The 21,152-nt window shown below is 36.9% G+C and overlaps 6 protein-coding genes across 7 annotated transcripts; 3 read left to right on the top strand and 3 right to left on the bottom strand.

The window, feature by feature from the left end:
* Window positions 1-57: 57 nt before the first annotated feature.
* On the top strand, window positions 58-2,047 carry LOC17883353 (protein TRANSPARENT TESTA GLABRA 1). 2 transcript variants are annotated; one of them, XM_023781084.1, is made up of 2 exons: window positions 58-1,199; window positions 1,781-2,047. In XM_023781084.1, the coding sequence occupies exon 1, from the start codon at window positions 164-166 to the stop codon at window positions 1,196-1,198; it is 1,035 nt and encodes a 344-aa protein (XP_023636852.1). In that variant the 5' UTR covers window positions 58-163; the 3' UTR covers window position 1,199; window positions 1,781-2,047. The 2 variants fall into 2 exon arrangements, with proteins under 2 accessions (XP_023636852.1, XP_006288106.1); XM_006288044.2 differs by having other exon boundaries at window positions 60-1,199; window positions 1,775-2,047.
* Window positions 2,048-2,694: 647 nt separating this feature from the next.
* LOC17882795 lies at window positions 2,695-4,173 on the top strand. The gene is made up of 3 exons (XM_023780722.1): window positions 2,695-3,660; window positions 3,809-3,861; window positions 3,947-4,173. The coding sequence occupies exons 1-3, from the start codon at window positions 2,800-2,802 to the stop codon at window positions 4,041-4,043; spliced, it is 1,011 nt and encodes a 336-aa protein (XP_023636490.1). The 5' UTR covers window positions 2,695-2,799; the 3' UTR covers window positions 4,044-4,173.
* LOC17884087 (ribosome-binding factor PSRP1, chloroplastic) lies at window positions 4,164-5,944 on the bottom strand. Its single transcript, XM_006288242.2, has 5 exons — window positions 5,593-5,944; window positions 5,174-5,317; window positions 4,788-5,048; window positions 4,593-4,701; window positions 4,164-4,470 (listed from the first exon to the last, which is right to left on the bottom strand). Exons 1-5 carry the CDS (start codon window positions 5,866-5,868, stop codon window positions 4,340-4,342), a joined length of 921 nt encoding a protein of 306 aa, XP_006288304.1. The 5' UTR covers window positions 5,869-5,944; the 3' UTR covers window positions 4,164-4,339.
* Window positions 5,945-10,872: 4,928 nt separating this feature from the next.
* Window positions 10,873-13,957, top strand: LOC17881211 (two-component response regulator-like APRR5). Its single transcript, XM_006287332.2, has 8 exons — window positions 10,873-11,232; window positions 11,548-11,709; window positions 11,811-11,941; window positions 12,117-12,245; window positions 12,344-12,473; window positions 12,576-12,771; window positions 12,904-13,513; window positions 13,608-13,957. Exons 1-8 carry the CDS (start codon window positions 11,001-11,003, stop codon window positions 13,701-13,703), a joined length of 1,686 nt encoding a protein of 561 aa, XP_006287394.1. The 5' UTR covers window positions 10,873-11,000; the 3' UTR covers window positions 13,704-13,957.
* Window positions 13,958-14,268: 311 nt separating this feature from the next.
* On the bottom strand, window positions 14,269-15,508 carry LOC17884072. The gene has a single exon (XM_006289133.2). The coding sequence runs from the start codon at window positions 15,407-15,409 to the stop codon at window positions 14,525-14,527; it is 885 nt and encodes a 294-aa protein (XP_006289195.1). The 5' UTR covers window positions 15,410-15,508; the 3' UTR covers window positions 14,269-14,524.
* Window positions 15,509-15,606: 98 nt separating this feature from the next.
* Window positions 15,607-20,653, bottom strand: LOC17882185 (general transcription factor 3C polypeptide 5). The gene is made up of 15 exons (XM_023781794.1): window positions 20,491-20,653; window positions 19,941-20,100; window positions 19,463-19,712; window positions 19,245-19,334; window positions 19,082-19,172; window positions 18,827-18,890; window positions 18,362-18,404; window positions 18,069-18,240; window positions 17,889-17,987; window positions 17,672-17,740; window positions 17,082-17,220; window positions 16,612-16,813; window positions 16,180-16,280; window positions 16,031-16,070; window positions 15,607-15,931 (listed from the first exon to the last, which is right to left on the bottom strand). The coding sequence occupies exons 2-15, from the start codon at window positions 20,073-20,075 to the stop codon at window positions 15,786-15,788; spliced, it is 1,641 nt and encodes a 546-aa protein (XP_023637562.1). The 5' UTR covers window positions 20,076-20,100; window positions 20,491-20,653; the 3' UTR covers window positions 15,607-15,785.
* Between the last annotated feature and the right edge of the window lie 499 nt (window positions 20,654-21,152).

Below are 21,152 nucleotides of genomic sequence, written 5' to 3'. Positions count from 1 at the left end.
TCATCAAATATACTAACTTAGCCAGAGTGTTATCCACGCCGTCTCCATTGATTTTTTTCTCCGACTGACACTGACCGTGAAACTCTCTCTCACTATCGTCGTCAAGAAGAAGAAGACACCATCACCGAATCGAATCGAATCAGATCAGATCACACATTTTGCCATGGATAACTCAGCTCCAGATTCGTTATCCAGATCGGAAACCGCCGTAACCTACGATTCACCTTATCCACTCTACGCCATGGCTTTCTCATCTCTCTCCGCCGCCAACACTTCCTCCGGTCACAGAATTGCCGTCGGGAGCTTCCTAGAAGATTACAACAACCGCATCGACATCCTCTCTTTCGATTCCGATTCCATGACCGTGAAGGCTCTCCCGAATCTCTCCTTCGAGCATCCTTATCCTCCTACGAAGCTAATGTTCAGTCCTGCTTCTCTCCGTCGTCCTTCTGCCGGAGATCTACTCGCTTCTTCCGGCGATTTCCTCCGTCTTTGGGAGGTTAACGAAGATTCTTCAACCGTTGAGCCTATCTCGGTTCTCAATAACAGCAAAACGAGTGAGTTCTGTGCGCCGTTGACCTCTTTTGATTGGAACGATGTTGAGCCGAAGAGGCTTGGAACTTGTAGTATTGATACGACTTGTACGATTTGGGATATTGAGAAGTGTGTTGTGGAGACTCAGCTCATAGCTCATGATAAAGAGGTTCATGACATTGCTTGGGGAGAAGCTAGGGTTTTCGCATCTGTCTCTGCTGATGGATCCGTTAGGATCTTTGATCTTCGCGATAAGGAGCATTCTACGATCATCTATGAGAGTCCTCAGCCTGACACGCCTTTGTTAAGACTTGCTTGGAACAAGCAAGATCTTAGGTACATGGCGACGATTTTGATGGATTCTAATAAGGTTGTGATACTCGATATTCGATCTCCAACTATGCCTGTTGCGGAGCTTGAGCGGCATCAGGCTAGTGTTAATGCTATAGCTTGGGCGCCACAGAGCTGTAAGCACATTTGCTCTGGTGGTGATGATACGCAGGCTCTTATTTGGGAGCTTCCGACTGTAGCTGGACCTAATGGGATCGATCCAATGTCGGTTTATTCGGCTGGTTCGGAGATTAACCAGTTGCAGTGGTCTTCTTCGCAGCCTGATTGGATTGGCATTGCTTTCGCTAACAAAATGCAGCTGCTTAGAGTTTGAGGTTCGAGTTTCTGTTTCACTACATAACTGTCAAAATATATGAGTATTGGTTTAGGTCGTGCTGCATTGGCCACATTATAGATAGCCTTTGTAGCTAAATTTGGTTATAGGGATTCTTGATTGCAACGCTAATCTGACACAAATCGGGTTTTAGGTTAATCACAGTTTAAGATATAAAATTATGGGTGTCCAAGAGGTCTTGTTAGCCACAGGTCTCGCTATAAGTAATGGCTCATAGGTTAGTCATACATATATTTTGGTACATCCTTTGAGTTGTAGGTTTGATGCTCCAACCATAAGTCTTTAGTATTTGACAGAAGTCACCATTTACGTAACAAATACAAAAGCCGGGTATAGTTTACCAAAGGTCTGAGAATTGTTCCGGATAACTCTGCTGTATGCACTTATAGTCTATACGATAATCGGAAACTACGACCAATGAAATGCTGGTTTGAACACCTTTGTATTTGTGCTGCAGGGATTTGTGACTCATTCTTAGATTGCACAATAACATTGCATATCTCTACACAACCTATATTTCCTTATAATTACTATCTATTTCACTTGATGTGTCAGGTGCAGATGTGAAGTGATTTAGCAATAGACCTGTATAATCGTCAGGTTCGTAAGATAGTAGGTTTGGTGAATGCCCACTCTCAGCTTCTTGCTCTGCAATGCCTCTGTATCTATTCTGATTGTAACTAAAACCTGAATTCATTTGATGAAACCAGATCCTACTATTATGATATTATCTCTGTTTGTGTATAAAACCCAACCAGAATATTATATTTGCGGTGTCTGGTGTTTCGTTTCGGTAATTGGAGCTTAGTGCGATGCACCTTTGTCTTACTCTGTTGGACACTTTTAGGATAGATAAAGCGGCTTTACTATTTTTCAGCAGACAGCAGTTAAGCGCGTAGTTGGTATTTAAACGAAGCTATAGTTTTTGTCTTTGTTTTGTCGGAATCAAAAGTATTTGCTTAAGATGTATCATAGGTTCCAACTTCGGATGTCTCACTTAAAATGAGTTATAATGGAATTTGAATGAACTTTGCATATTGTATAACACAAAGCTTTGAAATAAATTCCAATGGAGACTCCTTTTTAGATTTGACACAGATATCAGATATGAAATGAATTCCAATGGAGTTTGAATTGCCTTTCTTTGCATTTGACACAAAATATTGTAAAATCTCTACACATTGAGCTCTTCTAAATGTTATCAGTATTCTCAACCTTAATATAGAAAAGTTAAGGAGAGAATTAATCTAAATGATTTTACAATATTAACTTTAAAATACGGATACTTATATTTTCAATTTAATAAAATAAGTAAAATATAAAAATAGCTTATGAAGTCTTTTATTTTAGAAAAATAAGTATGTATAATTTATTAGAAAAAAAACTGAAGTCAGATTTGGTAAAATCTGGACTTAAGATTTAGAAAAATATCGAAAGGATAATAAGAAGACGACACGTAGTTAGACTCCAGATTTGCAATTGTAGTTTTCCTGTAATCCAAACGGCGCACTGTTTTGAATTCACAGCAGAGACAAGAAAAAAAAAAAGACGAGCCAAGATTTGCATCTTCGTCGTCTCCGATGCTCAGCTCCATCATCGACGACAAGCCCGTCGGTTCATCTTGGCTCAACCGCCTCCGTTTGAACAGAGGACTAACCACCACCGAATATGACGACGCTTCCGGTAATCCACTTACTCTCGACGACTTCCTCCGCCGCAACCACCACACCGAAATCACCGGAGATTCCGCCTCCGATTCACCTCCATCTGCCCCAATTCCTTCAGATCCAGAGTTAGCTGAAAGCCCATTGGAAGAGCCAAATCCCGGAGAATGGTACGGAGTGATGAGCGATGTTCTCTCCGAGCTATTCAATTTCGACGGCGGCGGCAGCGCATCGAAATCCTCCACGATTCCAGGGAAGAAGAAGCTACCGAGGAAACAATCAAACCCTAGGCATTGCTCTTTAGAGACTCCACAAGACGTTGCTCCGTTGGTAAATACGAAGATCAGCGACGCGAATTGCGTTCCTAGTGTTCGTGAATTCGCTACTTCGTCGTCGCGTAGTTCGTACAATAAGAAACCTCCGGCGCCGGAGATTAGGGAAAGGAGAAGAAGCGTTGTGGCGGAGGAAGGTGAGGAGGGAGTGGATGAGGAAGAAGAGAAAGGAGAGAAGGATTTAGTTGGTTTCTCGAGGAGTGAAGTGACGGTGATTGATACGAGCTTTAAGGTTTGGAAATCTGAGAAACTTGTGTTCAGGAGGAGAAATGTGTGGAAAGTGAGGGACAAGAAAGGTAAATCAAAGATTGTTTCGAAGACGAAGAAGATGATGATGAAGAAGAAGATGAAGAAAAAGAGGAAATGTGATGATGATGATGATGGTGATGGTGAGATTGCTAAGAAAAGCAAAAAGATGAAGAGTTCAATATCAGTTCCAGACAATGTGAGTATTGTATATTACATATGGCGTTGATACTGTATTGGATTAGGTCTATGCAGTGTACATTAGATAGATTCAGAAGCCAAGTAGTTCTGTCGATGTGAATTGTACTGAGTTGTTAATAACATGTCATGCCTCATCTTCATTGCAGAATTATGTCGAAGAGATAAATGATGAACCAGAAAGCAGTAATGTCAGCAGAAGGCAAGTTCATGTTGGTGTGTTTCTATCTCACTTTAATCTATGGCTCGTATTGTGTATTAATGGTATCTCTTCTTCTCTTGTCCAGATTGCCCTCTAAGCCTAGGAAGGAAGGTTCTTTCGGTATACATACAAGCAAGAAGAATAGTGAAGTAGAGGCTCGAGGTTATCGGTCCTTGGCCTAAAAGAGCTTGTAAACCAAACCAAGTTTGGGATTTATGTATATGATGATAACTGTTGTATGATTATTATGTAACATTCTTGTTTATGAAAAATGTATTGCTTGTATCTGATTTAAAGAGAACTTAAAATCAACTCAGATTCAATTTCTTTTTACCGCAAAAGTATACAAAGAGTGGTTGGCCGTTTTTTTATGTACACTGACTTCTACAATCTTTGTTTCATTGTTTTCTCAAGAACCTGAACTCCTAAAACTGTAAGGAGAAAAGAGCTGATCGTTATCTGTGTGTGCAGAGGCAGTCTAATCGGCGAAAGAGTGTTCATTCAATTGCTCTGTTGGTAGCGGCTCAACCTTCTCGGCCTTCCCATCTTTCTTTGGGATAATCAGACCGTACCCTCCTTCTTTACGCTTGTACACTATGTTGATCTCACCTACCAAAAAAAACAATATCGAAATGTAAGTATTCATGTCAATCTTTATCCGCTCATTTTCTCCTTTGAGGTTTAGGCTATCAAGCATTTATGGAAGAAACAAAAATATGTTGCATCCATACCGGTTTCTTCGTTTTGGAAGCCATAGAAGTCGTGAGCGACTAATTCCAGCTGCTCAACTGCCTCAGAGACGGTCAATGGTGGCATTTCAAAAGTCTTGGTACGGACAATCTGTAGAAAACCACAAGAAAAGAAAAAACATCATCATAAATTCATAAGATCAGGAAACACCAATAATAAGGGAAGTCTGGACCAACCTCCTTGAACAAATCATCCTCTTCTTCTCCTACACTGGAGTCAGTACTGTCCTCAGCATCCTCCACAACCGGCTCAATCACTGGTTCTCTAACCTTCAATCTGTTGAAACCTTTCATATGCCTTCCATGATCAGAGTCCTTCTCCTTGATCTTCCTCAGCTTCCTCTGTATTATCGTTGATACCAAGTCGATACATGCGTATACCGTCTCAGCATCTTCCTCAGCACGCACAACACCATGCTTCTTTGTAAACAATGTAACCTTAAGTACCATAACAACTCCATGTTAGCTTCATTATCAAATACTGAGCGGGATTTGGACATGAAAGAAAGCGTTTCAATATAGAGATCAAGACTCAACATATCGATAAGAAAGGCAAGCTTTACCTCACATCTACGGATCCTAGGTCCTTTACCAAACTCTCCGCCTCGAACAGAGAGTCTTACATCAACTTCTCTGACGAGATGACTGTGTTTCTGAACAGATTTTCCTACTTTCTCCTCAACATGCTGCTTGATTGGCTCTGATAACTGTCCAAGCAATCTCACAGTTAACCAAATGACTGAAGTCAACAAAACTTCAACTATCAGAATCAAAATGTTGAACACATTAATTCTTTTGACTAAGAGTCTCAAGAGTCGCTATGAATCCATTACCTAACACCAAACATTTCCCCAAAGTTCAAAACTTTTCTAATAACCAATTCTCAAGAATCAAAACCCATATCAAAATTCACAAAAAGTTCCAACATTTGTATTCAGAATCCAATCAATTTGTAAGCTTTTTGTAGAAGCAGAACCCATACCTCGAGGTTTTTGCCTTGGATGATCAACTTGACGGAAGCGAGAGGACCATCCCACGACATTTTCACAGCTGATGAGCTTTTACAGGAACCGGGTCTTACTTGTCTCCGATCATCGTAACCCATATAGCCGAGGAAATCTGACCGGAGCTTTTTCGAATCAGCCCGGCTCGAGCCCACCATTGAGACCACCGTGGAAGACGATGAGCAAGTCGGCGAAGCGATCGAGACGGCGCAGTGGTGGAACTTCGTTTGAGAGAAACCTAAGATTGTCGCCATTTTGAGAGTTGAGAGAGAGATTCACAGATCCTTTTGTTTCCTTTGTCAAGTTGAAGACTGAAGAGTGAAGTAGTGAGGAGAAATATTTGGATAAGGTGAAAAAAATGGATAAGGATGATGACTTAAGCAAAACAAGCACACTTTATTAATTTACGAAGTGAACCTCTTATTTTTTCGTATATACAAATTATGTCCTTCTATTTTTAGATTTGTAGAACTAAACTTATTTAAGTCAAACTTTGATAAGCTAGTTTATTTAGCAAAACGAGTTAAATGTAGCATTTACTATTTAGTAACGTAAAACCAGGCCTGGGTTTCTTTTTACAAGATGGTTTAGTTTTTTTCTTTCTAAAAGTATAATTTAATACATAATAAAAATTAATTCAACTAATAAAAACAAACAGTGTACAGAATTCGAAAAGTTATAAACCACTCATGTTAAATGGCTATAAATTTTGTTTAAATAGTTGAAAAATCAAATAATATAAGACAAATAAAAGCGAGAATAATATAAATTCCTGCATTTTTTTAAATGATGTTTAAGGGGTTTTACACATAAATTAAGAAAACATATAATGTACTTATTTTCTACAAAAACATCATTAAATAAAGTGAATTCAACCAATAAGAAAAAATATGATGTAAAATATTATTTCTAATAAAATATTAAATACATTTGATTTTTGCATAGAAAGTTAAAACATCACTTATAATGAAAATATTATTTTTTTTGGCTAAAACATCATTTAAAGTTAAACGGATATAAGATAGTTGAAAGTAGTGACAGTTTTTAAGGAACATATATTTCCATTTTAAATCTGATATATATTGCTAGTATTGTTGACAAAAAAAAAAAAAATCTGATATATACTTTTAACACAAAGAAATAAGATGATGAAAAATCATAAACGCAAAGGAGTTACCTCAATAAGCTTCCTAAATCCACAAGAACTGAATCCATTGGAACCTTTTACTTTGGCCTTCTTCACGTTTACATCATTGGAACTCTGTTCTAGTTATTGAAGTAACCAAAGTACCATACATGTAAAGCACAAAACCGAAAATGTCTTTGACATATGTTTTTGAAAATATCTATGAAATATCACTTGATTTGTGATATAATAACAAATTTTATAAATTTTGAATATAGATTAATATGATTGTAGATATATATATATATACAAATGCAAAATTTATTCATTTTTATGTCACAATACTAATATTTATATTAGATTTATTTAATGTGGATTACAAAATTTAGAATTTTTTACATTCATTCAGTTTACACCTAAGTTTATAATATATATTGTGACATAAGAATGAATAAATCTTGCATTTGTATTCAATTCAATGTCTCAAATGACAAAAATATCACTTGCTTCTAAGTAATGGCTGTCCACGGACAAATGACAAACTTCAAATCAACAAGTTTGGATTATATCAGTGAAGTTAGGTTCACTTCCTTTGATCATATCAATTGTAGAATACATTAGAGAAAAAGATAACAATTACATGTTTTCAGAATAATATATGAAGAATAAGAAACAAAAAAGCTTGATATATATATATATATATATATATATATTTATATTTTGAGTAATGCAGTTTGGTTAGTCTAAAACCTTAAATCATCATTATTGATGGTCTTAGCTATACTAATATCTTGTCAATGAGTGTTTTAAGTGCATATTATATGGACAAAAATCTTCACGATGACCAAAAATCTTCACAAGGAGGATCTTACGTACATGTTCTATAGACATCTCTCCTGGTCTAGAACAATATCTCTCTCTCAAATCTATATGAAATCAATGCCTGGTTTTTTTAGATGAGTTAAATGTGGCTATTATTGGTTAGTTTTGTTTGCAATTTTCTCCCACTCGATAAATACAACTGGCAAAGAGTCCCTCTAGCTAGGCAAAAAGGGAGAAGTGGTCTAAACAAGTGAGACACAAGTAGATTCACAGGTGAGATAAATATAAATAACATATGACAAAAAAGACTTAATTTACACGTTCGAAAGAAGAGCTTGATCTCTTGGAACCATACAACCTGGTCAATGGTATCCATGTGTGCATGTTTTCGGAAAGGTGCTTTCCTATGACGACCGTAATTGTGTGTTTAATTTAAATACAATATTGAGGGATAATTGTGTTTTTAAAACTACTTAGGTACGAAGATATTCGAGTTTCGACAATGTTCATGTCGATGTTCAAGATCTATATGTTCTTGACAAGATCTATATATTGATTTCCGGCTATTTCATTATACATAACGTGTTCAAAAAGATAGATTCACAACTAATGCGTATATATTTGTAATACTTGTTTGAGTTGTTTTCTATTTAAAGAAAAAATAAAATCAGAAATTTCAAAAAACACATTGTAATCTTGTAAATGTTCTGAAGCCTTTTAATACCAACTAACTTAACCTTTTCTTTTTGGTATAAAAATGGACAAGTCATTAGCCATACGATAAGATGGGAAATATCTCAAGTGGTCTAAAAACGAAAGAAAATATCATACACACAGACTGTAAAGAACAAAAAAGAAATCAAAAATATCAAAGTTGGCCACACAAAAAAGGAGAGGATGAAAATATCATTGCAGACAAAAACAAAATATCTCTGTATGCGAAAAAAGATAAGCGCATGTTCTCGTCCAGTGTAAGTTAGGCCAAAATATCTTTTAGATTTTTATTCCTTAAAATCCCAAAAAGTCATTAGCTCTCTCCACTACACATGTCAACACTGTCTCGTTGAGTATCATCATCCAACCAAATCGAACAACTTATAAATATTACTAGTCAATTGTGTTGTGGTTTTGTATGCCTGTCTGAATCTCATAGGTTCGAGTTAAAAGTAGTTTAAAGTTCTGTCTAAAGATATCATATGTATATATAGTTTATTAATTTAAGTTAACCCCACATATTATCTTTACGATTACAAAAATAAAACTATTTTCAAAATAGTTGTAAATTTGTCAAATTAATCAACCAAAGCTTGAACTTGAACTCAAGAATTCTTATATATAACTGACTAATGTATTGTAAAAAAAGCTGTGTTTTCATAGTATGTTTGATAAAGAATGCGATTGTTGTGACTTGTGAGTTCGAATATCATACCTTAGTTTGTTTTTTAAAAAACCAAGTAAACATTTGTTTAATCTTTGGTCAATATGATATCCACACCGGCCAAAACATGATGAGTGATGACAATAACTTGAAAATAGAATCACTCATAGCTCTTTGGGCCCTTTGCTATATATTTTTGATTTGTTAATCTATTATCATAAGAGCATCACCAACCCTAAACTTGTACGAGATTCTAAAAAAAAAAATTATAATTATATTTTAATTAAACAATAATTATTTTAATTTTTATTAAAATTTGACCACTCATAAATGTACAGCTGTACAAATAGTAAAAAAACGGTAGCTTAACTAGGAATTTTTAGAGTTTTTCTCCTATAAACCCCTCTAGGTTGGAGATGACTTTAGTGTCATTACACTAATTGTCTTTTTCTAATTTACCTTAGTATTCTACTAATCAATTTTGGTTTAAGTCAAAAAAAAAAAAAGAGAAAAGCTTAAATATGAGTGGAATGACTGAACGAGAGGGCGAGTAGATGTTATCTGTCACACTCGCGGGCGCGTGAGGAGGACAGAGAAGATATTTATTTGAGTCTTTCGGACAGCATCTAACTATTAACAGCATCTAAACTTAATTATAAACCAAACACGTGTCTTATTCCTATCCACCAACGACCACGAGGTTTTAAACAAGTGTCGTTTCTTTGTGTTGTGTTGTGTCTCTTACGAAAGCCTTATCCTACTACACAAGTCTAAAAATATCTAGCCCCGGAAAACTAATTTAAAACTTTTTTTAACACTCTTCACGTTTGTCTCCTACGACCCTTTGACTCGTGTGTTTGTTTGTTCTTTCTTTTGATTTAATCCATCACGCAAGAAACAAACAATCAATGGAAGAAAATAAGACCAAAAAATGCTGATAAATTTGGTAAACTATTGTCGAATAAATCGGTTTTGTTTGATCTTTAAGCAAAACTTTGGGTTGATAAAAATTTGGTTTTAACAGAATTAAGAAATATTCGGATTATTTCGTTAGATATTAAAGAAAAAATCTTGTTTTCAGATTTAAACCCATGTGCCGTTGTGTAAAGGAAATAAAATATCTGTATTATTATCTAATAGAAAGTAATAACAAATTGCAAAACTATGTGCCCTTGAAGGCATAAAATACATAAAATATCCTTAGTATATATTTAATAGAAAATAATAACATTATTATATCAAATAATCAAATTACAAAACTATGTACCAAATAACAAAATATTTACTTTTCTTTTTGTTTTTGGGATAAATATAGATACTTTTTCTCCACTTGCATTAGATATTTATTTTTGCGGTTGAATTTTTGATTTTATCCTAAAAGTCACGAGTGAGATTTTTATATAGACATATATTTGTTCACAAAAGTTGAATGCTTGATAAGTGAATAAAAAAAAAAATTCATTTGTAATTAAGCATTTAAGCTGAACAAAAAACAAGCAATTCAATTTACATTTTCTTCAACATTACGAATACATGTCATAAACATACACATCAGTTCGATACACGATAAAATAAATTTGGCATCAATAATAATCAAAACTTAAAAAATTCAGAACTTTAAATATGAACCACAGACCAAAACCAAAGGCTAATAGCCACCACAGACCACAACCAATTTATTAACTTGGAAAAAAGTTGTTTGGCGGTATTTTTGCTGATGTGGCAAACGTGGCCACGTCAGCCAACGCTACTAGATATTTTTTCCTGAATCCCTTCACCGTTAGATCATGGTCGGTTCACCACCCGATTTAAATCTCAGCCGTTGAAAGATTCGCTAGATTTTCTCTAGATATTTTCATTTTCTCCACAAATATAATTGTTTTTTTTTTAATTTTAATTTGTTCCTCTCTTTATCTCTCTCTCTCCCACTCACAAAATATTTTTGATTTGTTTTGTAACTGTTTCTTCTCTCATCTCTTGAGAGAGCTAGCTTCTTCAATCGACGGAACGATTTAGGTTTTTTTTTTTTAAAATAAGCGAAGTTGTTTTCTCTGGTGGTGATGAGTAGCAGCGAGGAAGTAGTTGAAGTGACGGTGGAGAAAGCAGCAGCTGAAGCCGGCGGAGGAAAGTTATCGCGGCGGAAGATGAGGAAGAGAGACGCCGTAGGCGGTGATGGTTTGGTTAAGTGGGAGAGGTTTCTTCCTAAAATCGCGTTGAGAGTTTTGCTCGTTGAAGCTGATGATTCTACAAGACAGATTATCTCTGCTCTTCTCAGGAAATGTAGTTACAGAGGTCAGTTTCTGGTTTCTTTGCCCTGAGAGATCAGTGAATGAGGATTTGGAATTCGATTTTGAGCTGATAATGGTGTGAAACTTCTAATTTTATGCTTTGGAAATGTTACAATCTCGGAGTTATATTTAGAAAGTCAACGATTTTTTTTTGTTTCGGTTTTGAAATCTGATGTTTTTGGTTTGGTTTCGGACACAACCAAGAAACATAGATGTTGTTCAGTGTTTTGAGTCTTTTTGTACGATCTTGGTTTCTACAACAAAGCTCGAGAGGTTTAATTTAATGTGGTTTTTTTGTGTGTTTTGTGTATTATCTCAGTTGCTGCTGTACCTGATGGCTTAAAGGCTTGGGAGATGTTAAAAGGGAAGCCTGAGAGTGTTGATTTGATATTAACAGAAGTTGATCTGCCTTCAATATCTGGATATGCTCTTCTTACACTTATCATGGAGCATGATATTTGCAAGAACATTCCTGTTATAAGTACGGTTACATTTTACAACTTTTGTTTCTTCCTTTTCAAATCCATTGTTTTGAGATGATTTTCGAGCTTATTGTGTTATTTCGTATATTGTTGTTTTCAGTGATGTCGACACAGGATTCGGTGAATACTGTGTATAAGTGTATGTTGAGAGGTGCGGCGGATTATCTTGTTAAGCCGTTGAGGAGGAATGAGCTGAGAAATCTTTGGCAACATGTTTGGAGAAGACAAACTGTATGTTTCATATCCATCTTCTTTTTTTTTGTTTTGAGCTTGTGTGTCCTGAGCCATCTCACAACTTAAACCCGTTCTTATATAAGTTCTGGGAAATTTCGTTGTCTTCAAAAGATAATTGAGTTCTCAGATTTGTTTTCTTTGTTTTTTTGTTTTGTTTTGATCATCTTCACAGTCACTCGCCCCTGATAGCTTTCCAATGGATGAGAGTGTTGGACAACAGAAAGCCGAGGGTGCGTCTGCAAACAATTCAAACGGAAAGCGAGATGAGCATCCTGTTGTTGGGAATGGTGGTGATGCCCAGGTTAGTTTGCTGTTCAATGGTTGGATTCTCCATATGTGAATTTGGTTATGTTCCTTGGTGTTTGTTTCTAAACTATTAGTTAATCTTTGTGCTTGTAGAGCTCGTGTACAAGACCTGAGATGGAAGGCGAGAGCGCAGACGTGGAGGTCAACGCCAGAGACTCATTACAGATGGAGTGCGCAAAGTCTCAGTTTAGGGAGACACGGGTTCTAGTGAATGAGATGCAGAGTAAGCGAGCTTTCATCTATTTTGTGAGCTAGCAAGACATCTGACTCTTCAAAAGTTTCATCAGAATATTAATTCACCTTCATGTTTATGTCAACTCTACAGACGCATCGAAAGAAGCCATTGACTTCATGGGAGCATCGTTTAGAAGAACTGGACAACGTAACAAAGAAGAAAGTGTGGCCCAATACGAATCTCGGATAGAGCTTGATCTCTCTCTGAGACGACCTAATGTTTCAGAGAACCAATCTTCTGGAGACCGACCCTCTCTTCATCCTTCTAGTGCCTCGGCTTTCTCACGGTTAGTAGTCTAGTTTCATTCACCAAAAAAAAGTTAGTAGTCTAGTTTCTGATTCCATCTTTCTGTCAATCTTTCAATAGGAACTTGTTCTTCTATTGATCGTGTGTGCTAATTGCTATGTTCTTGTTGCAGATACGTGCATAGGCCACTGCAGACTCAATGTTCGGCCTCTCCGGTGGTTCCTGATCAAAGAAAGAATGTTGCGGCAAGTCACGATGATAGTACTGTGCTAATCAACCAATACAATTCATCTGAACCGCTTCCAAATGCTCCAAGAAGAAACGATGCCGGCTTTTACACTGGAGATGATTCACCGGGTCCACCGTTTAGCAATCAAATGAATTCTTGGCCTGGACAGAGCTCTTACCCGACACCAATGCCCATCAATAATAAACAGTTCAGGGGTCCTAACACAGCGTATGCATCTGCAATGGCTCCTGCTTCACTCTCACCAAGCCCTAGTTCCGTCAGCCCGCATGAATACAGTTCCATGTTTCACCCATTCAACGGTAAACCCGAGGGTTTGCAAGAGCGGGATGGTTCCATGGACTTAGAGGAGAGAAGACACGTCTCTTCTGCAACCGAACATAGTGCAATAGGCAATCACATTGATCAGCTTATTGAGAAGAAGAACGAGGATGGATATTCATCGTCAGTCGGGAAACTTCAGCAATCTCTTCAACGGGAAGCCGCTTTAACCAAATTCCGGATGAAGCGCAAGGATAGATGTTTTGAGAAAAAGGTAAAACTAACTTTGATGTTTCATTACACAGAATAAACTCATAACGGCTTTGATAAGAAGAATGATACTAACAGACTTTTGAACTACCTTACAGGTCCGATATGAGAGCCGGAAGAAATTGGCAGAGCAACGACCACGAATCAAAGGGCAATTTGTTCGTCAAGTCCAATCCACACAGGCTCCTCAGTGATCCAACAAATTGATATATTAATGATACAGTTCAATTTTGTATCAACTTAGGGGGGATTTTGTTTTCTCCGATACAGGTGTTGTCTTTGTATACTAATTCCACGTACGTAGTGAGTGTTAGATTTGGTGAACACTTTCATGTGTACATACAGCTTTCTGAGCTTGTTGTTGAGTTTAGTTAGGATCTCTACTTAGATATGTAAATTACATACCTTTGGATTGTATTTGTGTAACTTGCAAGAAGAGTTGATAAGATAGACAAACCCTACTAAACAAATCCTAGCACAAAATAATGAAATTAAAGAAGACCAAATCTATGGATTAACAGCTTTCAGCCAATTAGGTGATTTAACCAATGGTCAAAAGAGTGGATACACAAATGAGTAACCTCATGGGATGATGATCATCGGATAACCAAGTTCACAGGGTCTTAAGTGATTCATACAAGATGGGAAGACAATGGAGTCACAGATAAGCTAAATCTAAAATCAGACGAACACAACACAACACTCTTAATGTCTAATTTACAATTTCCCTATAATGTGTATCCATGAATGAAACTCCAATTTAGTGATCATGTATCAAACTTTTTATAATCAATAAAGAAAAGATGTAACAGTGATATCAAAACTTCTGAAAAAAACAACTGAGAACCACATAGCCATTTGCACAAACAAAGCCAAACGAAGAAGAAGAAGAAGAAGAAGAAGATTCTATGAATATATAAATCTGTATTTATGTGTATATATATATATCTCTACATAAGCTCTTGATTCTTCAATTTCTAGATTGATAAAACAGTGAAAGCTGTATAGAGTTCTTTTAAGGTCGAATCGAATCAGGACTAACCCATTTCCAGTAATGCCGCTTCACCGTTACAGCTTTCCCGGCGGCGCGTGTCTCCACCGAATCTTCCGTCGAGTCTCCACCGCCGTACTCCTTCTCCTCCGTAGTGAAATCTTCCTCCGGTAATCCCTCCACCGTCGCGTCCACCGAGTGTAGAGCGTAATGCGCCGGTAATCCAGGATACGACAACGAGTTCCTCTCCTCTACTCTTCTGCTGTAACTCCCGGGGAGAATCCTAGTCCTCTGTCCAACGTCGTTGCCATTGAAGAAAGATCCGAGCTCTTCTTTTACGGCGCGAATTACAGCTTCATCGGGAGATTCTTCAGGCTTCATCTTCTCCGATAAAGGACGAAACCTCTCTCGGATACTCCCATCGGATAACTCCTGATGAGACTCCACTAGAATCCGTCCGTTTTTCCCGATTACTCTAACGGTGACGACGTTGACGGTTCGTACCGGAGGAGTCGAATCGGCGAGAGAAGTTTCGCCGTCGGAGAGCTCAAGCCAGAGGTTATGAACGTTTTTGGTTCCAGGTTTGACTCCCCAAGCGGCGAATGAGTCAGACGGTAACCTCGATTCGAGCCAATCGGAGAGAGATTGAGGATTCGCAAAGCGTTGCGACGGAGGAGGAGGAGATCGGCGAGACATAGCGGTCGATCGACGGCGAGGATTTAGAGGGAAAGAGAATCTGTTAGGAGGAAGAGATAGCAAAGGTTTAGGAGATGACCAGAGGAAGAGAAGAGAAACCGCCGCGAGAAACAGATCAGGTATGGCGGAGGTGACGGTCGCGTTACGAGGACGGTGGTTGTTGCTGCGGCGGTTAACGAGTGGTTTGTGCGGCGGAGATGGGCCAACGAACATATCAATTGACCAAAATGCCCCTAACGAACTCAACTCAAACTCGAATCGTGGCTCATCCTCATACTCAAGATTCAGAGAGGGTATAAATAATAATAACAGTTTTTATAAGAGGATGAGATTTGTGACGTTTATTCGCATATCTAATCTTTAATATTACTAGATTCTATTTAATTGCACAAATGAATCTTATCTTTTTATATTTTAACTTTACGACCCTTTAATTTTTTTTTTCTAGATTCTCATTAATTGCACAATGGATCTTACGTTTTGAAATTACAATTCTCCACCCTTATGTTGCTATCTCTTTACACTTAGCTACACACACCTAGGTTTGTAATTACAATGCAAATACACATTACTGTATATGCAAAGTTCTTCACTCCTCGTCGTCATCATCATCATCATCATCCAAAGTGTCATAAATCGGATACTCTCCATCGCTTCCATCACCAGCGCCGCTGCTTGGAAACCTATCGAACAAACCTTGTAGATAGGTTTTGGAGTTGTTCTCCATGTCACCATCTTATCATTGTTTAAGAAAAAAACTTAAAAAGCAAACCAGATGAAGCTCTAATTACAAAACCAGTGCATATGTTATGAAAGTTATGCTTTGAAGGATACAGCCATGAGAACTAATTGATATCTCATCATCATTTGCAGCCTGCAAAAGAATACATTAGAGTAACAGACTAACAGAGAAACGATGAAATGGTCTTTGGATAATAACTAATGGGTGAAGTAAATACGAAAAATATCATAAGCATGGTTACCACATCAAGTTCCTCGTATTCATCATCAATGTCATCAGCATCTTCATCCGTATTTACATCACCATCTTTCTCTTGGTTTGTGTCTTTATGCTTTTTCATATCTGTGGAGTATGTATAACATCAAGATCTGTAAATCCACTTTTTTTGGTTTACAGAGAATGTGTTTAATGACGCACGGTGATAAAAATAGCACGAGATATGTGGCATGATCATGCCTGCCTCATTTTGATTTTGGTGTATGTGATTGGTCCCCCTAATATATACTTACAAACTCTGTTTCCAACAAGTTTATATCAGTCAACTTCACTGTGCTTTAACACAGTTTTGAGGCCATTTAAACAGAAGAACTTCGCTCAATGCATGTCAACGATCACCAACTTGACTGCCTAAAACACGTAGAGATAAAAACTGCAATTTCTTTGTTGATCTTACCTTTAGTTGTTTCCTGATGATTTCGATGAAATGGTTTCAGTGCATCTTTCTGAATTCGTGTCTTTTCTGACCTCTCAAACTCTTCTTGAATGGATTTAAATACATCTTCGAAACCTGGCTCGGGAAAGACAGATACAAACCTCACAGCTACACGGAGTCTCAAATTATCAAGCAGCGCTTCTGAGAACCATCCTGTTTTATACTGGCAACAAAAGACAAATCAGATAACCAAGACCTCAAATAAAACAATCTCCCAGGGCCGGTCAAAGATACTGTTACATAACTTTGTGTATGATTGGTGAGGCGGGTTTTGCTAGTGGCAATATTGCAAGTGCATATAAAGGTTCAATCTGTAACTTTTTCAGAATGGAGAAACATCTCATATCTACCGGTCATTTTTAACACAGTGCGACAGAGACCGATTTTATTGGTATCTACTTTCATGGATGAAAGCTTAGCTGAGAACTCACATTACAAGTAGTCTGCTTAGGAGGCTTTCTTATCTCTCGTTGAATGTACTCGTCATGAAGTTCAAATAGCTGTAGAAATGTTTGGCATTTGAAAGGAAATACTTTAAACGCACAGATATCATCCCAGCTTGGCTTTGACCTGACACAAATAAACAGGAAAGAAAAATCAGCTTATAATTGGACCTTTTCACATAAAATGAGTCCAAACATCCTGTTGCAATTTCTCCATATATCATATGCTAAGTTCATGATAAGTTCCCTTAGAATTGTTAAAAGAGAATATTTAGATTGATACTCTCGAAAAATGGCTGAAAAGTGTAAAGACCAGATATATTACTACACAGACTCTGAATAAAATAACCCTACAACTACAAGTTCTTCCACACAAATGTGAACTGTTGATTCTAGAGAATATGGAGTCACTTCCTATTCTTTCCAAATATATAATATTCTCCTACAGTACACCATGGATAAATACTTGCAAAGAAATGTTATAATGTTTTCGGGTATTTCTCGGCCGACACATATTAGCAAATTGACAATCTTGAGTAGTCAATATTTGAGTTTACAAGGAAATAGGAAAAGCTTACTTATTAGTTGCGTTGGCATCACAGTAACCCCGCAATTCAGGTGGAACCCTGAATTCCATCCTCTGGAATCTGAAAAAATATATACACAAAGAGATAGAGGCGAAGCGCTTTTGACATACATATGCAAACTGGATGAATTTGTAGAGATAGAATTACGTTACTAAGTCACAGACCAAACATTTTAATTATGAATGAATTTTATAGATATAGAACTCACACACGAGACTCAGGATCTTTCCGTGGATCATAGCCTCTTCTAATCCAGAACCTAAGAAATGGACCACCTGAGAAATAATATGCAGCCCTAAGAAGAAACCTGCAGAGAATAATCCAAAATGTTGGTTATTGCAGTACTAAGAAAACTAATACACATAAGAAACACATAAACTCTGTTCACCTGTTTAGCATATGATGTGTGCATTTAAGACCTTTATCAAGTAGTCGCTGGACTATAGAATCCCTGGTCCACACAGGTCGCTCTTCAAACAATGCAGACACTGCCGTCTGCCATTTCCATTGGTCGGAGCTGGGAACAATTACGTCTTCCCAGTTTAATATCTTTGGGATCTGTATGGATGCTAAGGACCGATCAAAGATATCAAAAATGGCAAAAAAGATCATCAAAAAAACATGGTTTCATACTCAGCAATAATAAGATTTTGAAGATAAGTAAAACGGCGAAAAGGATATCTTTCACACCGAAATCAATTGCAAATACTGGACCAATATCCATCTGCATCATCAGCAAATCAATGAGCAAATGGAGAACTAGCAACCACAAGTTAACTGTCATAGAATCTTCAACAATCAAAATAAACAGAATAGCCATGCCCTGGTGTTTTGAATGTGTGAAACTGCGAGCTTTTAAAGGCTTCAGATTATTTGACTCTGCAATGGCAGGCTTTAGAAAAAAAACATTTCCAAACTAAAAGCTATAATGTAAAATACTAAAAGCACCCAAAATCCAAAATCAGGCCTGGCTAAGAAAGGCAATCCGTCAACAAAGTCTCAAAGCTTACCATTATAGTAATTAAGAATTTGCAACCAGTCTATTAGTTGCATAAGACAAAATAATTTATCGTATCTTTGGGTGCAAAGAACTGTGGCAAGATAATTTATCCAGAAACGTCAAAATGGTTTTATTTCTTCTCTTACCTCATAAAGAGTCTGAGTTGGTTCCTCCTCTTTCTTTTTTGGTGATGTTACTGGAAGTCTCAGCCTGAGAGTAAACAATGTAAGCGGAACTAATAATAGAACTTAAAACACTTTAATCAACTAAGTTCTCCTTCATCGTTTGCCTATTACTAAATCTCTTCGGATTAGACATCCTATGAAATAATTATCGGATGTTCCTAACTAAGATTCAGATGAAAACAGATAACTTCGCTTGGAAAAAATTTGTAATCTTACACCAAATTGTCTGGCCTATCTTTCGGTGCAAAGAACTGTGGCAATAACATCATTACGTCTTCATCAGCCATTCCCATTAGATCATTGTTTCCTGCATGATATCAGAGAGGATTTATGTTACCACACCAGAGGATTTGCTACCAAATAAATAGAGACAAATCACCTGCAAGCGACTTCACCTCCATCCATTTTCGTTTCTTTTGTTGTGCAATACCCGCGTGAATAGGAATCACATGCTGGTAGTCAGCCATGCCTTCACATTACCCACATGAATAAGAGTAAAAGAAAACTCAATATAATGGACAATTATAAGACAACGCTCACTATATAAGAGAAGCTTAGATGCACAAGACCCCAGAAATTGGTGAACTAGGTTCTTACCATCGAAGCAATATGACTCAGAGACACGAGCTACAATATCAGCAGAAAGAGCTGGGGAAGCTTCTGGTAAGCATGCATCGCTAGTCGCAAGAACAGGTTCACTTTCAGGAAGAGAATCTTTCTTAACATCCTCCTTAGAAATTTTTAATAGAAACCCATTACAAGGACGTTGTTCACCCCAGGCAGGATGTGCATAAGGGTCTTCAGGGCGGAAATGCAGCTCAAGCTTGTTTGACGTTGATTCTCTTGCCTACAGAAAACTCAAAGTGATTAAATCCTACAGCACTTGTATACAAATTTGATACTAATTTCTTGTAGAACATTTTTGAAATGTACAACTAAAACACCACTTCCGTGACCAATCTTGCTAAAATCTTGGAATAGACCAAGCGAAGTTAAATGGACGATCTCAGCATCACAACAGGGAAAATAAACAAATTGGTAAACAAAAATGTGTTAGGCAAATGAGAAATCTTACAGCAGTGATCCCTTGGATTCCCCCAAGAGTGTCCAGAGCTCGGGAAATAGATGAAGGGTAGCCAGGATAGTGCACCACAAACGCCTCCTTGCTCGGCAAATTACCCGAGATTGTTCCGTTTTCAATGATTCCCATTGTTGGTTTTCGAAATTCACCTTTGCTGTTGAAAACAAGAAACAAAAGAGATGACTACTAATTACCTCAAAATGGTAAGAGTTTCATTCCTCTCATAAACAAGAGAATGTAACACGAACAAGATTGAAAGATTGAACAATTACAGAGGAGATACTATGATATATGTCTAAAGCAAATCCTGGTACACAGAACAAATCGCACAAAGAACAGTTCCGAGTAATATTTCAAATCCAAAAATCAAAATTGAAACACAAAACCTATGAGACATTTTAAGGGAATAGGATAACAGAGGTCGAACTAGTTCGAAACCATGAAAGAGAGAACGATGCAAGTAATGAAGAAGAATCTAGTCAATACGATTCAAATACGAAGAGGATACAGAGAGAGAGAGAGAGAGAGAGAGTGATGGTAATACCAGAAGTAGCTTTTAGACTTATACTCTCACAGGACGAAGCAGATCTCGAAATAGAGTCGGTCCAGATGGCTGTTCGGTGCGCCGGAAGAACATTCGGCGGTGGGTGAAGAACCACCGGAGCTTTTTGCACGGAATCTTGATTTCTGCCCTTACTGGCGAAATGTTAAACGCCGCCGTTTTGAGGATATCTGGTCTTTGGCTGAGTGACACTTAACCGAACCGGTTCTGACTGATTTTTTTATTCTTTCTTTTTTTTTATATTAAATTTATTTCTAGTACAATAGATGTTTTAACTCGATAAAGAAGAAATAAATAATCTAGAAGAAATCAATGTCTAAAAATAACAAAATTATTCAGAAAAATATAGAAGAAATTTATCAAAAAAGAAAAAGAAAGAGGAAAAAACGCAAAATATGTTGCCAAAACAAAATATGAAAAGTAAATATAATAAATTAATAAGATAGAGAAACAATATCAGAATCCTATTAATCAAATCACTTTAAAAGTAGGAAAGAAAAATGAAGAAAGTGTATTGATACAAAGAAATCTATAAAGTATAAATAAAAATAATTTATTGTATTAATTTCATGCTTATTTTCTTGACTATTGACAAATGACTAATGTCAAAGTGAAATAAAAATCTTGACTAGAAAGTATTGTTT

The sequence above is a fragment of the Capsella rubella genome, unplaced genomic scaffold (genome assembly GCF_000375325.1).
Source record: "Capsella rubella cultivar Monte Gargano unplaced genomic scaffold, Caprub1_0 scaffold_6, whole genome shotgun sequence".
In the NCBI taxonomy this organism is placed as follows: Eukaryota; Viridiplantae; Streptophyta; class Magnoliopsida; order Brassicales; family Brassicaceae; genus Capsella; species Capsella rubella.
Note: the sequence above shows the minus strand (reverse complement) of the source record. Positions and strands in the feature narration are given on the sequence as shown.